This window comes from Semicossyphus pulcher, unplaced genomic scaffold, assembly GCF_022749685.1.
Source record: "Semicossyphus pulcher isolate SPU_LCO1_2020_fin unplaced genomic scaffold, fSemPul1.0.p SCAF_19, whole genome shotgun sequence".
NCBI classification, from domain to species: domain Eukaryota; kingdom Metazoa; phylum Chordata; class Actinopteri; order Labriformes; family Labridae; genus Semicossyphus; species Semicossyphus pulcher.
In genome coordinates this window covers 17,695,483-17,714,808 of record NW_027211692.1, presented here as the reverse complement: position 1 = coordinate 17,714,808, position 19,326 = coordinate 17,695,483, and the positions used below count along the sequence as shown (strand labels likewise).

The following is a 19,326-nucleotide window of genomic DNA, read 5'->3' as shown; positions in this document are numbered from 1 at the left end:
TTAATGTGTTGGTTTTGGATTCCCAAACCTTCTGTCTTAGACAATCTGTGTTTACCCAGGCTGGGAGCTCAGCAGACAAACAAACAGTCGCCGCAGTCTGGCAGTATATTTTGTAAGAACGCAGTTTTCGTTGTCCGAATTATTATTGACATCTTGTGGTGCGCTGGACGGACATATTTGATCATTGTCTATCAAAATGGTCACGTATAACTACATCCACGATGGTTGCAAGCCTATGTGTAATTGCATATGTGCTGATTGCATGTGTATGGCTTTTGATTTTATTACCGTATTGGTACATATAAGACAGGGGTTTTTACCCTTGACATATGTATGATATGACACATGATAATATATGTTCACAACAGTAGTCGGCGCCACTTATCTGTAAAGTCAGTGTATCCCTCTTGACTGAGGCCAGCCGTCACTCACAACTACAGTTCCAGGGGGATGAAAGACGGAGAGACAAGGCGGTCGTCCTGAACAAATGGCTCAAAAGTCGGCCAAGTTAACCAACAGCTGAGGCGGGGTAATGTTGTCAATTTTGAGATAATTGTTGTCACAGAGTGTAATGTCTGATAATGGTGAGCCCATAAAGATCATGGGCTACCGTAGGCTAGCCCGGCCCTCTGCACCTCAGCTCAGAAAAACTCTACAACGGGCTGCTGTACCGTCGCTAACAGTCTTACCTAATGGATGGTAACAGAGAAAATCGTACCGTGCTCCTCAAAGCGGACGTTTCCAAGAGAGTGACAGCAGAGTGTGTGAGTGTGTTCGTGACAAACGGAACGAAGCGGTGCCCGTTACCAGAGCTGTCATCCAGCTGTTTCAGGACTGTTCTATAAATAGACCTCGCTTCACTTCGATGGTTAACAATTTCAAAGTCATAAAAGTCTTTCAAAGGCATTTTATTTAATTTAAATGTAATGTAATTTAATCTACACATATTGAAACATAATTTTATTTAAAATGTAAAATAAAATTGTTTTCTTTATAAAAACAAATTTGTTCTTCTCTTGAAAAGGGGGAGTCGTCTTATAATCAGGGCCGTCTTATATTCGGACCAATGTGGTATCTAACATATAGCATGGCAGGTTGTGTGCTACCTACAACCTAATTGTGTGTTATTTTTGTTTTTTTATTCACTATAAGGAAGGTGGTGAGTCGAAATGACTCCTTTTAATTGGTGCTACAGGAAAGTAGTCCCGGGGTACGTTCCCAAACTCAACATCTTCTTTATTGGACACATTATGGAAACCTTACAAGGGTGTTTGTGTTCTAAGCAATGTTTTTAATTAGGCCCCTATAGAACACATGTCTGGTGCATGTGTCCCTGAGTGTGTATGTTGAATTTACCCGTCTACAGCTTACTGAAGTTATACTCATTGAAAGCTAAGCGATATCTCTTTAGTGGCTAGACCTTTTTTATTTTTTTTACCAATAAAACTGCATTTTAAGTGACCACATCCTTTTTGTCTATTTGCAATTTTACCTCCTAATATAGCCCTTACCAATCTCTTACAATATAGGGATAGACCTATACAGTATGAAGTATGTGATCGTCTTTTATGAGACACTGTATGTAATTGGATTCACAGAGTAAAAGAGTCAAGTTAGACAGTCCTGAAACGCCTTTTTATTAAAGTGACAACATTTATACGGACCTATGTTATTGTCTCATAAAACAGAAACTAAACAGGAATCTGTTAAAGTAGAATACATCCAATTACATACAAGCTTGTCAGCTTCACTTTCCACCAGCAGGTCAGACGCTGCAGGTCAGCCGTGGCTCGACTCTCCTGAGGTTCAGTGTCTGTGGGAGCAGGAGGCTTATTATTGAACTGGAATAAATACGAACAAATAAGATTTGGCACTCCTAATTAAATATCTGTCTTCGCTCGTTCTAAGAGAAATACGAGGCACTTAGGGCTCAGCACCTCTTTTTTTTTTTTTTAGCTAGCAGCAACACTTAGCAGATGCTCGGGGAAAGTGCGAGTCATGCTTCCTACTGTTGCTATGAGACGATATGAGACTACTGGAAGCACAGAGCTCTTTGGGTGAAATTGGTTTTTAACTTTAATCACACTGGCACATTGAGTAAAAATATGCTCAGCTCTTAGCACTTTAAGAAGCGAGCATCTCTTTCACAGCAAACAAGGAGGTAAAGAGGCCGGAGGAGGAGGCTCAGCACACACAGTGTGGCTGTTTACATGCAGACGTTTGCGGCTGAAATGCAAACAGAACAGTGCAGCGACACACATCTCCTCCCTCTACTCTTTCTTTTATTTTTACTTATTTGTTTTTATCAATTTAACCGAATTTAAGTTCCTTTGAATGCAGTAAAATAATGTCATACATTTGCAAGAAAGTAATCTTTATTCATAAATATATCTCAACACTTAAAACATTCTAACTGAAATAGTGAACATGGGGATGTCTTTCTTCTTGGACTGTAGCGCTTTTCTAGTCCTCTGACCTCTACATGTCACATTCACCGTTTCACACACACACATTCATACACTCAGCTAAGGATTTAGATTATGCCTTGCAATTTGGGGTTCAGTATCTTGCCCACTTTGACATGTAGACTGGAGGAGCTGGAGGAACCACCAACATACTTAATGGAGGGCAACGCACTCTACCTCTAAGCCACAGACGCCGGGTCTTAAATATATTTACAGGATTTATAAACCCTGAGGGCTGAGGGAGTGAGTACAATGCAATCAAATAAAAGCTTCCAGATCAATTGGAGAAATGAACTGAACTGACATAATATTTTCCTCCCGTGGCTCTTTCAGAGAATATTTCAGAAACAGTTTTATATCTCTTGCCTTTTGTTTCGGCACATTATCCACAGTGACATTACACTGTAAAAAATCAGCTTGGCATTCTCTTTGACTATATGTCCTATAAATTTAACCCGTCTATACGCGACTGTACCTCATAAGTGGATACCTTCAGTACATTTTATACAAAAACGTAATATTGTAGTGGAGTGTTTTTATCGAACAATTTTATCAAAATAGTTTCAGAACTCGGATAGGATAGGATCAGAAAATCGTTTTATACAAAGTACCTTTTTTGTGGTCCTTTCCTATGTCTTCCATCTGTTTCGTTCTCTTTGGCGGCACCTATAGCGATAAACAGTAATCGCGGGCGCACACTTCCCAGATATCCAGACAGTGTTGCATATGTGACGTCCACGGTTGGCTCCCGTTGTAACTCTTGATTTTCCTTGCTGACAGTCGCTTTCCTCTATAGATTGTTTGCCTTCCAATGAGCGTCCAATTTGTTTCTTTTTCTTTGGATTTTCGATATTTTCTTTGTTTGTTCAGCCATAGTAGATTACTGTTTACTCACAACATTCGCAGAGATCGGGAAAAGCAGCCACTTAGTTCCGCCTACAGACCACCAAAGTCGCACCAGACACCCAGTCCGTAATACTGCAAAGGCTTTCATCAGGGGGCCATCAGCTCAATCACCATTGTGTTACCTCATTCTGTGATAGATAGTGACTTAACAGACATGTATTTAAATGAAAATCTTTGAGATTATCTCTTTAACATCACTTTGACGTGTGGACAGAGAAGCTTCAAATTGTACCAACAGTCATGCAATCAACAGACAACTGGCTCTACTTCCTGAGCCACCTGAGCACAGACCACGTTCTGATGAGATGAGTCGCCTGAAGTTGACACGAATTAAATTGAATTTATTCGAGTCCAACTGAGCAAATCATATCAAAACAAGTTAAATTCAGTTGAATGGTGCAGTAAAAAAAGACGTAGAGATGGGAGGGCATGGGGATAATGCTGGGTGGAGAAGAAAACTGAGGAGACACGTAGGGGAGTGAGATGGATGGACTGAAGGAGGAACGAGGAAGAGCGAGGTGAGGAGTGAGACAGCAGGAGGAATGGGTGGTGGGGTGTCATTTCCTCTGTTAAATTACTGCTCTGTTTATCTTGTGAGCTCACTCAATCACTACTCAGCTGGAAGGGCAGACACAAACAAACGTGTGTGTGTGTGTGTGTGTGTGTGTACATGGATGAGGACATCTTTTTATTACTTTTTATGACATTCCATCAAGTTCTATTCTGCCTTTCCTCGTGGTTATAAGAATGGAATAGGATGCACACACCTGAATACACATGTTAGTGCACAGATTCACATGGTTGTCCCTCCTGAGAAACCGCATCCACACACTTTTCTCCCTCACTATCTCCCTCCCCTCTCTCATTTGTGACCATTGTGTAGTCATACGTTTTATTGCAGCAGAGCAGGCAAGGTCAATGATAACATTGCAGTGATGGAGGCAGGGAGACACAGCAACAGCTGACAACATTGGTTGCAACATAAGAGAAGGTTACACAAATCTATCTCTGACAGCTTCTCAATCTGTTACACTGCCTGCATCATAATGCACCAGGCCTTTTTTTTTTTACGGCACTGCAAGACAAGCTTTTGGGCTGAGATTGTCCACTTGGACATCTTTGGCCTTCACGGTCTCTGGATGAGTTAAGACTTTAAAACAGAGCTGTTGTTTAACTAAAAGCGCACCAGATGCAGCGCTACCTTTGGCGTTGGACACTAATCCAAATCCTCCCTGATGAATACATAGTTGGAATTACAAGAACTTTGCTCCAATTTGGAAGTTTTAAGACCGTCTTCTCAAGAATAACTACAGTGGCGTCTGAAATAATTATAGCTAGTGTCACTTTGATGCAAAGTAGGAAGTCATGTGACGTTATTATAGAGCCACAAAAGGGAAAAGGTCCTTAAGGAAAAGTGGAATGTGTCTCTACCCTTAACAAAATACTTATTTTAACCGAAACGACCCTTAGGTAACATTAAATGGACAGTTCTGTTTTTTAAAGTGGGGTTGTATGAGGTACTTATCAGTAAGTGTACTATTTATAGTAGTTATCTTGGAAGGTAGTGTCCTAACCCCACAGCCTATCCACAGGGGTGCCTCAAGGGTCAGTGCTCGGTCCCCTTCTCTTTTCAATATATACTACCTCACTTGGTGCAATAATTCGCTCCCATGGTTCCTCATACCGTTGCTATGCAGACGATACCCAGCTCTTCCTGTCAATCACACCAGACGACACTACAATCTCGGCACGTATCTCGTCATGCCTTGCCAATATCTCTAAATGGATGAAAGAACGCTACCTTCAGCTCAACCTATCCAAGACTGAGCTCCTTGTCATCCCAGCCAGTCCCTCTATGCAACCACAGATCAATATCCAGCTCGGACAAACTGAACAAAGTCTGCCCAGAACTTGGGTGTTATAACTGACGACCAGCTTACCCTTTAAGGTTCATGTGGCCTCGATTGCTCGGTCATGTCGATTTGCCCCGTACAACATCAGGAAGATCAGACCTCCTACCTGTCAGAGCATGCAACACAACTGCTGGTACAGGCTCTTGTGATATCAAGCATTGACACTGACTTTGTTCCCTCCTGTCTTGATCCTTGCTTGTGCTGTATTAACTCTCAGATGTATGTCGCTTTGGACAAAAGCGTCTCCTAAATTAAATTGTTACACTGTAGATGAGAGTCAGCACGCACGGCCCCTGTGAGGAGAAGCCGGCCGGAGTTCCGAGGCGGAAGCTAAGCTATGCACCGCTGCAGATAGGGTCAAGAGTACCGCATACTCAAGCCACTTTAAAGAGTCCTACATATAAAAATAACATTTCAGTTTAAGTGTATGCTGTATTTTAGAATTTTTTCCCTGCTACACTTTGACGACAGACAGCCCTCTTCCTCTGTACAATGTTACGTTGTTACGCACGAAACGGCCGCAATGGCCCTGTATACCTACGCAAGCAGTGCATAGTATCACAACAGCTGTGGGTCAGCAGTTTGTAGGATTCGCAAACATTTTAGGGAACAAAGAAAGGATTTTGTCCTTTTTATACCCTTCCATGTGTCATTCTGAAGGCCGTGTACAAGTAATGTATGCTGTCGTTTGATTCGGAGAGCCTGTTGGTATTCCAGCCACGTTTCCAATGTAGTCATCACTTTAAAATCAGTTTAATGTGTGTCCTGGTTTAAAGAACTGTGTTTTATAATGCAACATGAAGAATAAAGAGAGCATTTGCTGTTAACTAATAAGCAGTCCCTGCTACATGCACGCTTCTGTAATAATACATCTACTTATGCCCTAGTTAGCTCTCTGCGGGGCTGCAGATCACTCATCATGTTTCGGCACTCACACTGAGACGTGTCACAGCAGAGGCATCCGCTATAAAATCGCCTATAGATGAAATGTCTTCATGCACCTGAGACTGCCTGTTCCGTGTGTGTGAAATTGACGAGTTGTGAATATTTGAAGCTTCATGCGTGGCTACAGGAGCATGAGGAAAATAAGAAAAGCACATCAGACGAGAGAAGTGCCATACCGTAGGAAATCAGCGTTTTTTTGTGTGAAGGTTTTCTGTGTGATCGCTGCCTCAGAGGGAGATGAAAGCAGCGCTTATATACAGTATGAGTCCTGCATAGTGAGTGAGTTTCTCCTCCCCTCCTTACTTTCTTCTTTTCTCCTCCTTCTCCCCCTGTCTGCTGTGATGAATGGTTTTGATATCAGCCGTATGTGTGTGTGTGTATGTGTGTGTGTGTGTGTGTGTGTGTGTGTGTGTGTGTGTGTGTGTGTGTGTGTGATGAATGGCTGTGTTCGTACCGGACAGGCCCGCAGGGCTTTAGCTACTGTTAGTAGTGCTTAAAGATGACTGGAGTAAAAAGGCTCTCTGTCACATCTCTCTCTCTCTCTCTCTCTCTACCTCTCTCTATCTCTCTCTCTATCACGCACACACATATGCACACACAGATTAGCCCTGTTTAAAGGATTGTGTCCTGCGGGTACACAGCGAAACACTATACGACAGGTGACATGTAATTCTTTCTCTTACCTTCTCTCCCCTCCTCCTGCTATCTTTCATCTCCGTGGCTGCAGACCTCATTGGTGGGGCGAAGTTAATGCAACACATTGTCCATATCACATATGCTGCTCCACATGTGTGTGTATCTGTAACTGCTTATTTTACTGGTTCTTCTTGTTGTGAGAAGATACGCTTATAGCCAGATTTTGTGCAGAAAGCAGGTCCAGATTCCAACACCGTGAACACAGGATCAGGTGACTATTTTTTACAATACAGCCATGAAAATGTGCAATGTTCTATTCCTCAAAATGCATGAGATGCAGAAACTTGGAGTGCTTACTGCCATCGCTGCATGCTGAATGTTTACAAAATTATCCATTGCCATGGTGTCACATCGATTTCCTGCATGCCACAAACCAGGCAGCATATCTCCATGACAATGTCATTAAGATGTGTACGGCAGTCATCGTCGGTTGAGCTGCAAATATATCGTTCAAGGATCCTGATTACAGGCTTCCTTTTCTATCTGTGCTGATTTGAACGCGCCTAAATGTCATCAGATAATGCTGCTGGTATTTGGCTTTGGTCAAGTGTTGTACTGGTGCGTCGTGGTGCATACAAAAGGGAGCGCTATAGGCGGTACGACAGCCTCAACTCCAGCCAGACTCCTGATTTATTTCTACATGCTTAGATTTCAGAAGCTTACTTCTGTTTCAGGCTGCACGGTGGTGCGGCGGTTAGCGCTGTCACCTCACAGCTACAGGGTTCCTGGGTCGCATCCTTGTCCTGACAAAGAGGGCCTTTTAGTGTGGAGTTTGCATGTTCTCTCCGGGAACTCTGGCTTCCTCCCAAGGTCCAAAGACATGCTCGTTAGGTTCTTTTGTGACTCCAAAATCCCCGTAGGTGAGCATGAGCATGAAAGGTTGTCCGTCTCTGTGTCAGCGCTGTGTTTGTTTAGCGATCAGTCCAGGATGTATCCCCCCTCTCGCCTAATGATGGCGATCGCAGTTTCTGTTTGTGCTCACTTAACTAAAACTGTCTGACACTTGTATGTGCTTAAAATGAGAAAGATACGTCGTCCTCTGTTTGTTGCAGGACAGCCACAGGTTATGATAGCTTCCTATTCCGGTAAATACTCAGCTTCAGCAGCTTCGTGGATATTGCCTCTCGCTCGTTTTGACTGAAGAGCAACAACCAGACCGAACTCTGTCACTGCGATTGTCTCTGCCAGACGAGCCTGATGTTGTGAGTAATGTGCTGAGCTAAGAGATATGAACTTGAGACACTAATGAGATGTCACCCAAATGTGTTCATTCCGTTGGACTTTATCTAAAAGGAAACAGAAGTGCTGATTGGTCACATGCATGGCTCATTGGACTGAGATAGTTCCAGCTACGACCAACGTTCATGTTCAATCAATTTTGCATGTAAGTCCCTCACAGCACATTTTATTTTCACTTTAATGCAAAGTATATGCCACACAGTTAAAAATATGAGATAGCCTAATTTTATAAGGCTCTTGATTTTAATTTGGTGCAGACATTCATACCATATCTAACAGGATATTAAACACTATAGTGAATCCAAACTTCAGCGTGTCTTAAAGTCTATTTTTCACCAAAAATAAGAACATTGTTTTTTTTCTACATAACAGTGTTGGAAGATACTTTTCATAGGCTGCGTGCAGCTCCAACTAACTGTGCTACGAAGGTAAGGCTGCTTATATGCAGCCTGAGAGGCAAAGCCCAGGGCAAATAAAGTGTCAGCACTTGCTGCTGCTTGTTGAGTTTATAGCAGTGAGCAAGGTAAGGTGATAAATTCAAGATCCTCAGATGACCATATACACATTTAAATGGTTAACGGACTGCACTTATATAGTCACCACTCAAAGTGCGTTTACGCTACATGTCACATTCACCCTTTTACACACACATTCACACACTGTTGGCAGAGGCTGCTATGCAAAGTGGTCTGCAATCAGGATTTAACCATTGACACTCATTCATAAGCCAATGGCAATGCCTTTGGGAGCAATTTGGGGTTCAGTGTCCTGAGCCACAGCTGCCCCCCATTTAATCATGTGATCGTCTCCTCTCATCTGCACACTGTGAATGGTTAGTCAGTGTTTAAAGTCAAATTCGACTGAAGTCTGGAAAAATGTGTTTTGAAAAAAACGGGGTGGGGGGAGTGAAAATGTTCTCCCATCCTTAACCAAATACTGTGAGTGCCTAAACATAAACCGAAAATAGTTTATTGATACTTTAGGGGCTTCAAGGGGAAACTGTATGAGTAAAAGAGAGATGTATTAACATGTTCACAGACTTAATTCAAGACGTGGACGTAGCATATTGGTTTCATAAGTGAAGCTACTGCAGAAGTGCTTAAACCTGCAACCTTCCTAATGGCCAGCAGGGGGCAACTCCATACACTGCAGTTTCTATAAAAGCAGATGAGAAAATGACCACACTTATCACTTGATTTAAGACTTTATTGAACATTTTCTAGATGAGTTTAGGACCTCTGTGGGAACTTTTAAGTCTTCTTCAATACAGCATGATGTTCATTATATAGATTATGGGCACATTTAGGTGATGGAAAGGCGATGGAAAAGCACAGCATGTGAGGGCGTGGCTACCTGTTGATTGACAAGTCACTGTCTATCTGACCTCATGTCCAAATATGGTCACTTCTGGCTAAAAAAAACAAAAAACACCAAAATGTCAAACTGGATAATGTAAAATGATGAGGCAATTGAAGATGTCAAAGTGGCTACATCTTCTTTTAGATACAATCTACTGTATCAGACGCATTAGTGGACAGCATTTCCAAGAGACTGATTTTTTTCCAAATACATGCAAAATCCATCAGTAAACAGAAGAAAAACCTTCAGAGAAAGGTAAACGAGAGACGACCACTGTGCCAAGAAAACAGAATAATGTGTGAGCCAGTTGGAAACTTGAGCAAGGAACCGCAGCCAGCATGATCCCTTCTGCCTCCTAAAAATGAACCCTTGTGAACAATAGAATGTGGGAGCCATTACATTCCCAACACCTTCCTTGTTTATTTCACTTTGTGATTGTTACTGAAAAAAAGGATCACTTTTAAAACCCTCCTCCTCCAGTGAAAGCTGAGCCCTCGCACAGCTGGGTGGCTGAGTGCCAGTGGTTTCCTTTTTTTTTTGAAAGAGTGTTATTTTTTTCTTCGACTGCACGAGGGAGGAAGCCATGTGTCAGCAACTATTAGCATATTCGCTAACTGCAACAACACCAAAGGCCACAGAGATAGCTGCCCCCCCCTCCTCTCGGGTACCTGCCCTTGTTTTCCCCAATCAGTGCTCTTATTCTTAGACGCTTTATTCATGCAGCCTGAGGGAGGAGGCCTGGAGGAGAAGTCTGGGGAGACGGAGGAGAAAGAAGAACAGGTGCAGAGATGTAATCAAAGAGAATAAAGAAGTGACAGTGGTGTGTGGCAGTTTTACCCCAGAGTCCGTGACCTCTGACCCCACAGCCAGCCCTGTATTCAGGCAGTGAAAAAAGACATGGCAGACTTTTGAGGTTTCTTTCAGCTTGCGTGAGGTTGAAGAGCTTTGAGAGCATTTAAGGACTAATTTCCACTCTTTTCTTTCTCTCTGACCTGCAGGGCTACATTTTCCCGCTTGCTCTTTCTGCCTCTTTGTGTTTACCCTCTAATTTCTTCTCCTCTCTCTCCCTACCTCGTCTCTCTCTCTCTCTCTCTCTCTCTCTCTGCAGTGTCTGCTTGGCACACTCGCGCACTCGTCTCTGTCAGAGCCCCCTTGTGGGTTTTGGAACTACTCTCTTCCTCTCTCTCTCTCTCCTCCTCTGTTTCTTCTTCTCGCTGAGAACAACTGAAGCCCCCTTTTCCTCTCAGCTTGAGGCGTTTTTTTTTTTTGTGAAAGAGGAGACGATAGACAGACAGGAGAAGGAGGCAGACGGAGGGATGGGATGAATGGCCTCATTCACAAGCACGGCGAGGCAGACCCACACAGACAGCGCGGCACACAATGCGCTATCACTCTCAATAATCGCTGGCCTGTTTATGAAGCTACAGCGGCTCAGTTATCTTGTAAACTATGTTCCAGAGCAGAGGACCAGATATGAAATCCATAAGGTGGCAGAACTGCGCTGCAAGACTATTGATTGTGGAGCTTTATCTTTGATCCTGTCTTTATAATGCTGCTGATGAGCACACTTGAGGCTCGCTGTCAGTGTTAACAACTCAGCGACTGAACAAGGCGTGTTTTATCTGAGAAATGTTTTGTGTTTATCTATAATTTTTGAACTTTTGTATTATTTATATTTGCGATATTTCTCTGGGAAGGAAACTCACAGACAATTTATGCATCCAGAAGAAATTTATCGCTCTCGGTTTAGCTCTAAAAACAGTTTTACAGCTTTAAAAGCTTTTCATTTTTGTGAGCAGACTCTCTTGCAGAATATTGATTTTCCGGCTTTTAGCTTGTCATTATAACTTTGCCGCTGAGGATAGATTACAATTTGTTGTCTGAGTCAAAACTAGTCAGTCCATATTTAGTTAAAGATGGAATTTATTACGTAAGACTATTTCAAGTCTAAGGGGAAGAAACATTTGAAAGATAAAGACGCAGAGATGGATAAAGTCACTACTTTTTCCAAAGAAATTCTTTATGATGCCTTTTTTTCAAAGCATCATATTTGATGATAAATCTTTTCTGACCTCTGATATTCCTCTGTGTCCCTCTGAGAACTTCCAAGAAGCTCCATTGTGCCGTAATCTGTGTTGTAGTGTGCAGGAACAAATATGAAATCCATACAGTGACTGTGCTCTCTGCCAGATGCTATTGATCTCCAGACTGTGTCCTCTCTCTTGTCTTTATAATGCTCCTCTTTAACAGAGCAGTGCCATCGTCAGTATGAAAATAGTGCTTCATTGTCTCTACATTTGGATATTATATATGGATATTTATAATTACAGCTTAAAGTCATTCGATACATGTTAAAAATGTATGCAGGAGCATAAAACAGCACACATATAAAGAGGGTTTCTGTGATGTGATTCATTAGCCTTTAAATTACATGCACTGTGTCTACTTTCCTGCTGAAGTCAAGACCTGATCTTTTGTCTGTCATTACAATACCACTCGAGCTTGAAGCAGCCATCAAACACTACAGGGAAATAGGCAGTGTTATGAAAACAGCAGGTACAATTCACCTTGTGAGAGCCAAACGATATCACTGAGCCACTGAGCTCTCTACATTGTTCCTCACTGAATTCAGAGGTCACCAAACTTTATGGAAAGATAGTGATAGAGGAGAAAACTCATGCACGCTGCTTTTTGTAACTTTGTTTTATTGAGTTTTGCAGTGAAGTTTATTTGAGAGCAGTTTGGGGTTCAGCGGCATGCCCAGACACTTCGACATGTAGACGGCAGCAGCCGGGGATCAAACCGCCAACCTTTTGATTGAAAGACGACCAACTCTACCACTAAGCCACAGGCACATAACAGTGTTAATCAACTATACGTTTAAATAAGTCTAAAAATATGTTGAAATTAGTATCGAAAATGTTCATTGCCATAATATTGATCTCATATACATATTATTGTAGCATGTATGTGGTTCATACATTACTGTTATTCGTACAACAATCAGGTTTACCGTGCATAAACACTAAGACTGTAGAGTGTGCAGTCAATGCTGGAGACTTGAAAACAATTAAAGCAAATCCTTATTTTATGGATGAAAGGTTTAACTACCAAGTGAAAGCTTATTCATGTATTATTGTAAACTTCTGATGGTGGGCTACATTAGTTTACAGATAGTTAAGCAATATCACATGAGAGGGAGTGATGTACTGAATATCATCACAGCTGTGATCGGGTCAAAGATGATATTCAGTATAACATCACGACCTTGAGTGTGACAACAGATTATTTTTTGCTCCACTAACTCAACTAGTTCCACAACTTAAATGAAGCTGGAATTTTGTTGCCAAGCAACACAAACATTCTCCTGCACTCCGTGTCTACAGGTTACCACAGATCGGCGACTTTGTATGATGTATATTTATCTGTTTGTCTTAATTTGTGATCAACCAGTGAAATAAGAGTCTGCTGTGTGATTCAGATGAGCCAGCTTCATTAATGTTGACATACAAGGTCTGCTGTGATGTTAAGTAACAGTGTTCAGAACACCTGGGGGAGGCGGAGTGATACACACAGTGAAAAGTCCCAGTGATGTTATCAACACTCATTGAATGTTTGTTATCCAATCAGATTACTTGGTTAGAACGCAGTGAATATTCGCCTCGCGTTACTCGAGTTTGACTGCCGGATCAGAATTTGCTATTAAATAACGCTTTCGGAATGGAGGAGAGGAAGCGGGGCTTATCTCCATGTTACCAACGGCGTCAGGAGGATCTCAATGTGGATCGGCTTTTGCTACACCACGTGACGCCAATGCGCTGGGGAACTTACATTTTTTCAACTCACACCAATTCACACCACATCATTCGAGTCATTCGCACCGCCCAACGAGAACTCGCGTCTACTCGCATCATTCGACTTTGTATGGAATCTAGCCGCAGATTCTCGTCTATTCACGTTCGGTGTGAACGCACAGTAAGACTCTTTGAGAACTAGAATTACTTGTGGAATCTAAGTAGAAACAACACACTCTGTTAGATACGAAAAGGATCTATCACACCTGAGTTTATTCCGGGATTTGACAACACCATGTCTCATTGAACCACTCTTAGAGCTGCAAAACAACTCTTCTCCAGCTCTGCATACTTAGCCCTTTTTCAGTATTTATAACTGACCGGCAGTGTTAACTTATTCTACACTTTGAGCTAGTTGTGTCAGTCTGTGTTAGGCTACAGTTTCAGTCATTGTAGAAGCTTCATGTTGCAGGACGCTCCTGTCTTCGCTTTTACACTCATGCAGCCCCACTCCTTCTACTCTAAATGTCTTAAATGTCATAGTAAGGCTTTGGGAGCTGGATTTCTCTGTAATTATATAGCTCATAAAAGCTTATTACTGGCATTTACCGTCCTTCGCCCCGCAGGTATCACTGTGCTACACTGTGAATAACCAGGGGCCATGCCAGGAGAAATAGCACGTATGGCTTTAAAACGAGCTTGTATTGCTCATTTGCGCAGGTGCTTCCTTCATTCTGGCCTTTAGCTGCAGGTAATGAGAGCTCACAGTATTGTAGCAGTGTCTTTTTGGCTGTCTTTAGAATGTCGCTGCAGCTGTAGGAGGTTTTTATTCAGACTAATGGGCGAGAAGCATCCACAGGTTCAGGACCAGAGGGTATGGTGCTTTTGTGCGTTCAAAAAATTTGGTGTATATGCGACTGTGTTGCTTTTTATTTTGCTGCTGCGGTGCAGTGACAGGCAAATCAGTGGCAGGTTCATCTGTGAGCATCTGTTCTTGCTGTCATATGAAACACAAACAAGCAGCCGGGCTGGAGACACGAGGGCTGAGAGAGGTAAAAAAAAGAGAGAGGGAGGGAGGGGACAAATATAGGAGAGCGAGTAGGAATAAAACACAGAGAAGCAAAGCGAGCTAACATATTAGTCTGTAAAGTATTGGGCTGCCTAAGCAATGAGTTTTCCTCCCTGTTATGCAAATTAGACACATTTGAATTTGGAAAACAAGAAATAAAGTGATGAGGAGAGTATGCACATGATGGAGAGGGCTTTCTCGATGCACAGAGACACAAATGAATCAGACGGGAGGCTGCACAGGCAGATGCACGCACACTGAGGCTTGATATACTGTAAGGAGTAATGCAGATAAAGGAGGGACGCTTTAAAGAGATTTATGATAGAGGGAAAAGAGACAGCGTTTGACAGACAGAGCGAGCAATTAAGAACCAAAAAAGAGTGAAAAATCGAACATATGGAGATGAGGGGCAGGCGACGAGAGGTTCAGGTAGAATGAAGTCCCAGGAGGCCTGTTGTGTCCGATGCTTTTTACTGTGGTGATGATGCACCGTGCTGCCGGTCCCTTCCTCTCATTAAAGCTTTATGAAGCAAGCTTAGCACACATTTTATTACAATGACGCCACTGTCTGGCACATTCCAGCCCTGCGGCGGTGGTGGCGGTGCTGGTAGAGGTGGAGAGGGTTGCAGAACAACAAGCCCAGGGAGACATCAGAAAGGGAAAGAAAGGATGAGAGGCGAAGGTTCAGATGGGAAAATAAGGGGCGTAAGGGAGCGAGGAGGTGAAAGACGGGAGAGAAAACAGAGTGAAGAATGAGGCTGCAAATGAGAGGTTTTCATTCGGTGCTCCGGGCCTGTCACTTTATGGCTGCAGATGTCTTGGTATGGTGTAAAAATAGAATGTTTGGGGATTAAGGCTATCAATATTTCCTTAAGTTTTGATGGAGCTGGGTGACAAATAAAACTTTCAGACAGTGATGTCACAGCATGCATCTAGGCCAGTACTTTTTGTCAACTTTCTGCAAAGATGCATCAGTTGGCATGGGAGCAGCACTCAACTCTGTTTGTTACCCGGTGCGTCAGCTCACATGTGCAATGCTGTCTTTATTTATGTGCTGTATTTCAGGCGACTCATTTTAAAACAAAGGTAAGACAATGTTACCGCAGTCCGAAAAAATCAGTTGCGAAGAGCCATTTGTCACCTGTATGCTGGCTCCTTAAATAAAGGCCGTGCAGGAACTACTTTCTGCTGCATATTTAAATCTGAATATGTGCACAAATGTTACCAAACTCTTTTTTCTATTCCCTTCAATCCATGTCATTTTGCAGACCCTAACCCTTTACTTTGCACGCACGTCACTACGATCCTGTCCTGTGCATTCCAGGTGTTAGACTGATCTGGTGTCTGAGCAAAATATAGCATCTGTATAACCATGTTTTATGTTGCTATGTGCTCTGAATCATCAAATAAAACCTGGAAATTCAACCCTGAAGACACTTAGTTTGCTGACTTTGAGGACGACATGACTCAGCTCCTTCTGAATGACGCATGCTAAAACCGTAGTATGCTAGTTCTCTGAATTGAAGACATTTAGCCGCTGTCATAATCAGAGACTAAATCCCCGCCTTATCGCCTCCCGGGTGCAGAGGCCCCGGCTTTGTTTAATTGCCACAACCCGGAGCGTCAAAGCTGCATCTCCCTCAGTGTTTACCCCCACCGAGGCTTATAGCTGATAATGGAATTACTCTGAGTCCCAGGAGGAAGGAGGGAGGAACAGAGAGAGGAGGCAGTCAGAGAGGAAGAGATGAAGCATGAGGGTGGATGCAGCGTCTGCTTTGAAAACAGTAGAGAGAGAAGAGCGCACGAGATGAAGCGATGCACGAGGAGATAAAAGGAGGGAAAAGGTTACAGAGTGATGGTTGGTTGTTGCCAAAAGCAAAAGTCTGCAGTCCCTCCTGTCTTAGTGTTTACTCCAGTGTGACGTATTACAGGGTGGAGAGTGAATTATGACGCAGGATAGAGCTCCATCTTAAAACATCCCTGCCTGGAAGAATCCAGCTGAAAGGATGAATGAGGCTAAAGAGGGATGAAGAGAAGAGAAACATTAAAGAGTGTAAAAATAAAAGAGTTGACACACAGTTTTGGTTTCTCCACAAGCAGCATCCTTTGAAAGTGAAGCCAAAGTGTTTGTGTGCACATTTTGCCCGATTTGTCAGAATCTGCTGCACTTTCCGATTCACAACACCCCAAGAGACTTTCTTTTTTTTTTTGTTCAAACGCAGTTTTTGGTCGAGCGGCACGGATGAACGACAAACCGAGGCGGAGTAGAGATTTTTGTGGGAGCCAGATAGCGCAGGACGTCTGCTGCTGCTGCTTTCCGCTCTCCTTCTCTGTCATGGTTGAAAGCGTCGGGTTGTTTGAAGACTGAGTTGCAGTGTTGTAGTGGAAAATGACTTTAAATTTGAAGTGAGCTCACGGCCCCGGTCAAGGGTTTGGTATCTACGTTCGTGTGTGTGTGTGTGTGTGGATGGATCTTAAGGATGTTAAGCTCTAAAGCAGGTGGGATTATTTGGCTGTAATTTCCTTAACACGTGTATAAGCAGCCATGCCAGTTTTGCCTTGTGGGAATGATTTTGTGCCAGTCAGAAAATTTGAAAATTGCTTGCCAGCGGCTTGCAGGGTGGTCTGATTTCCACACACACACTTGTATGTGCAGATGTGTGTGCTTACACTCTATAGTTACATGCACATGATGTGCAAGAGAAGCTTTCCTACATTTTTCTCAAAGTGTGTGGTGTGTGTGTGTGGGTCTAATTAGGAGTGAGAAGGTATAGTTGACACAAGCCGGAGCTGTCGTTCATTAAAAAGGTTCACAGATTTAAACAGACTCCACTGTGTGAATTTAATTGGGGACCATGTGTCTTCCTCGGCTCTGTGCTTTTATTTTGAAAAATAAAAGCCGAGCTCTCAACAGCTGTAAGTCCTTTATGTCCCTTCTGCCCAATTTTTCACCATTCACCCTCTTTGCTTCCTCATCAGTCTGCTCCCAGTATTCGAGGGGGGTCTTCGCCATCTTCGGCCTTTACGACAAGCGCTCGGTGAACACGCTGACGTCGTTCTGTGGGGCCCTGCACATCAGCCTGGTGACGCCCAGCTTCCCCACCGAAGGAGAGGGCCAGTTCACCCTGCAGCTGCGGCCGTCCATCAGAGGGGCTCTGCTGTCACTGCTGGACCACTACGACTGGAGCCGATTTGTCTTCCTCTACGACACGGACAGAGGTAATTACACTGTGACACGTGCGTTAACAAGGTGTATGAAGAGCTGGTGTTCCACGGCAGAAAAAAGGCACATCATTTCGTTGCCTGCAATTAAATTTGTAAATTAGCCTGCTTCCAAACACTTTCTGCATGAAGGATTCTCTGTTAATTCTAGTTCAGTTAGAAATGTCAAACTGAGAACAATATTATCATATCAGCGAATCATCTTTTAGAGAACATTCCGCCTGAGTTTAACTCCCAAAATGAGCCTTGTTTTACTCTGCTGCTGGATCTAATGAGAGGATACATCCGCGGAAACAGGAGTTAGATTTGTCACTATTCAGCCACGGTTTGGCATCAACTGTGGCAGCGTTCACCTGCCTTTAATTGACCTGTCCCATCATGCAGTGCACGTAAGTTAGTGGAGGAGGCACGGCTGACCCCTTCGGCCCCTGACCACTGTCATGGGAATGCTCGGCACGTTATCTCCCTCTCTCTCTAACAAACACACACTAATAGCCTGCCTCAGGGAGAGAAACACAGGTCAAACCATGACGCAGAGTCCCCAGACAACGGTATAGTAGCATGTTCGGGAATCAGTGGGCTGTTGAGTGTGTGTGTGTGGCCTCTTCCAGCCTTCCTCTGGCTCAGGTTGTCTGAGTTTGTACCCAGAGGGAGAAAGAGGAGGAGAGACAGGAGAGGTGAGTCAAGCTGGTGGAGCAGCCTGGAAGAGAGAGAAAAAGACAGGTGGGACAAAAAGCGAGGAGGAGACAAACAAGGTGACGAGGGAAGAGGGGGCAGTGAAGGGAGGCAGGGGGGAGATTACAGAAAGGGCAGGAAGGCGTACAGACAGGATCACAAGCCTCTGGGGAAATACAGCCGCATATATAAGGAGGTGGAGGTTAAAGGCGGGAGAGAGAGAGAGAGAGAGGGGAGGGAAATGGAGCGGAGGATAGATGTGTGGAGTTTGGGCAGTGTTCACCCTTGACTTGGCCGAGGCAGGGCCCTTCATTATGAGCTCCCATCAGGCCCTGCTGCCGGTAATGTGCCGGAAAATGGGCAGTAACGCTTTGATCTGTTTTATGCTCTCTGCTCTGCTCGGCTTCACACACACACACACACACACACACACACACACACACACACACACACACACACACACACAGACACACTTAAAGTGAGGCATGTCCGCAGAGACAAATGCATACAAACACATACTAAGACGTGCATACATTTGTAAAGTGGCCGCACGTATCTGCATCTGTGCACATTAATATGAGCTGGATAAAAGAATCAAAACACACACACACGCACACACACACTTATACACTCATACAATATAACTTGTGAGGCATAAAAGGCGACAGCACACCACACATCAAGACAATGTAACCACAATAACACACACAATCCCACACATACACACTTTATGATTACTGAGGCTTCAGATGTGCTTCTCGATGCAACTCATGCAGGAAATAGCTGCTTCCACGTAAAACAGAGTGACTGTGTGTGTGTGTGTGTTATGAAGTGTACATGTGTGTTAATTCATGTCACTATGTTTCATGCAGACATATGCTGCGTGTTGTACCTAATTCCCATTCCTGCTCAGAGCATATCTGGAGGTTTAAAAGAGATAACAGCCATTATGATAAAATGCATTATTACACGGCTGTGTTAAATACTAGATTCTGATTGGTTCAAGTACGGCATTCCGAGGTCAATTATTTCTTGATAGCAGA

General features: G+C 43.4%; 1 protein-coding gene across 2 annotated transcripts in view; it reads left to right on the top strand.

Annotated features, from left to right (window-relative positions):
- gria4a (glutamate receptor, ionotropic, AMPA 4a) overlaps positions 1-19,326 on the top strand; it is a 125,790-nt gene that overhangs the window by 32,485 nt on the left and 73,979 nt on the right. For both annotated transcript variants that reach the window (XM_069669153.1, XM_069669152.1), the window contains exon 3: positions 17,366-17,605. In XM_069669153.1, the coding sequence (XP_069525254.1) occupies positions 17,366-17,605 (240 nt within the window). The remainder of the gene's footprint in view (positions 1-17,365; positions 17,606-19,326) is intronic.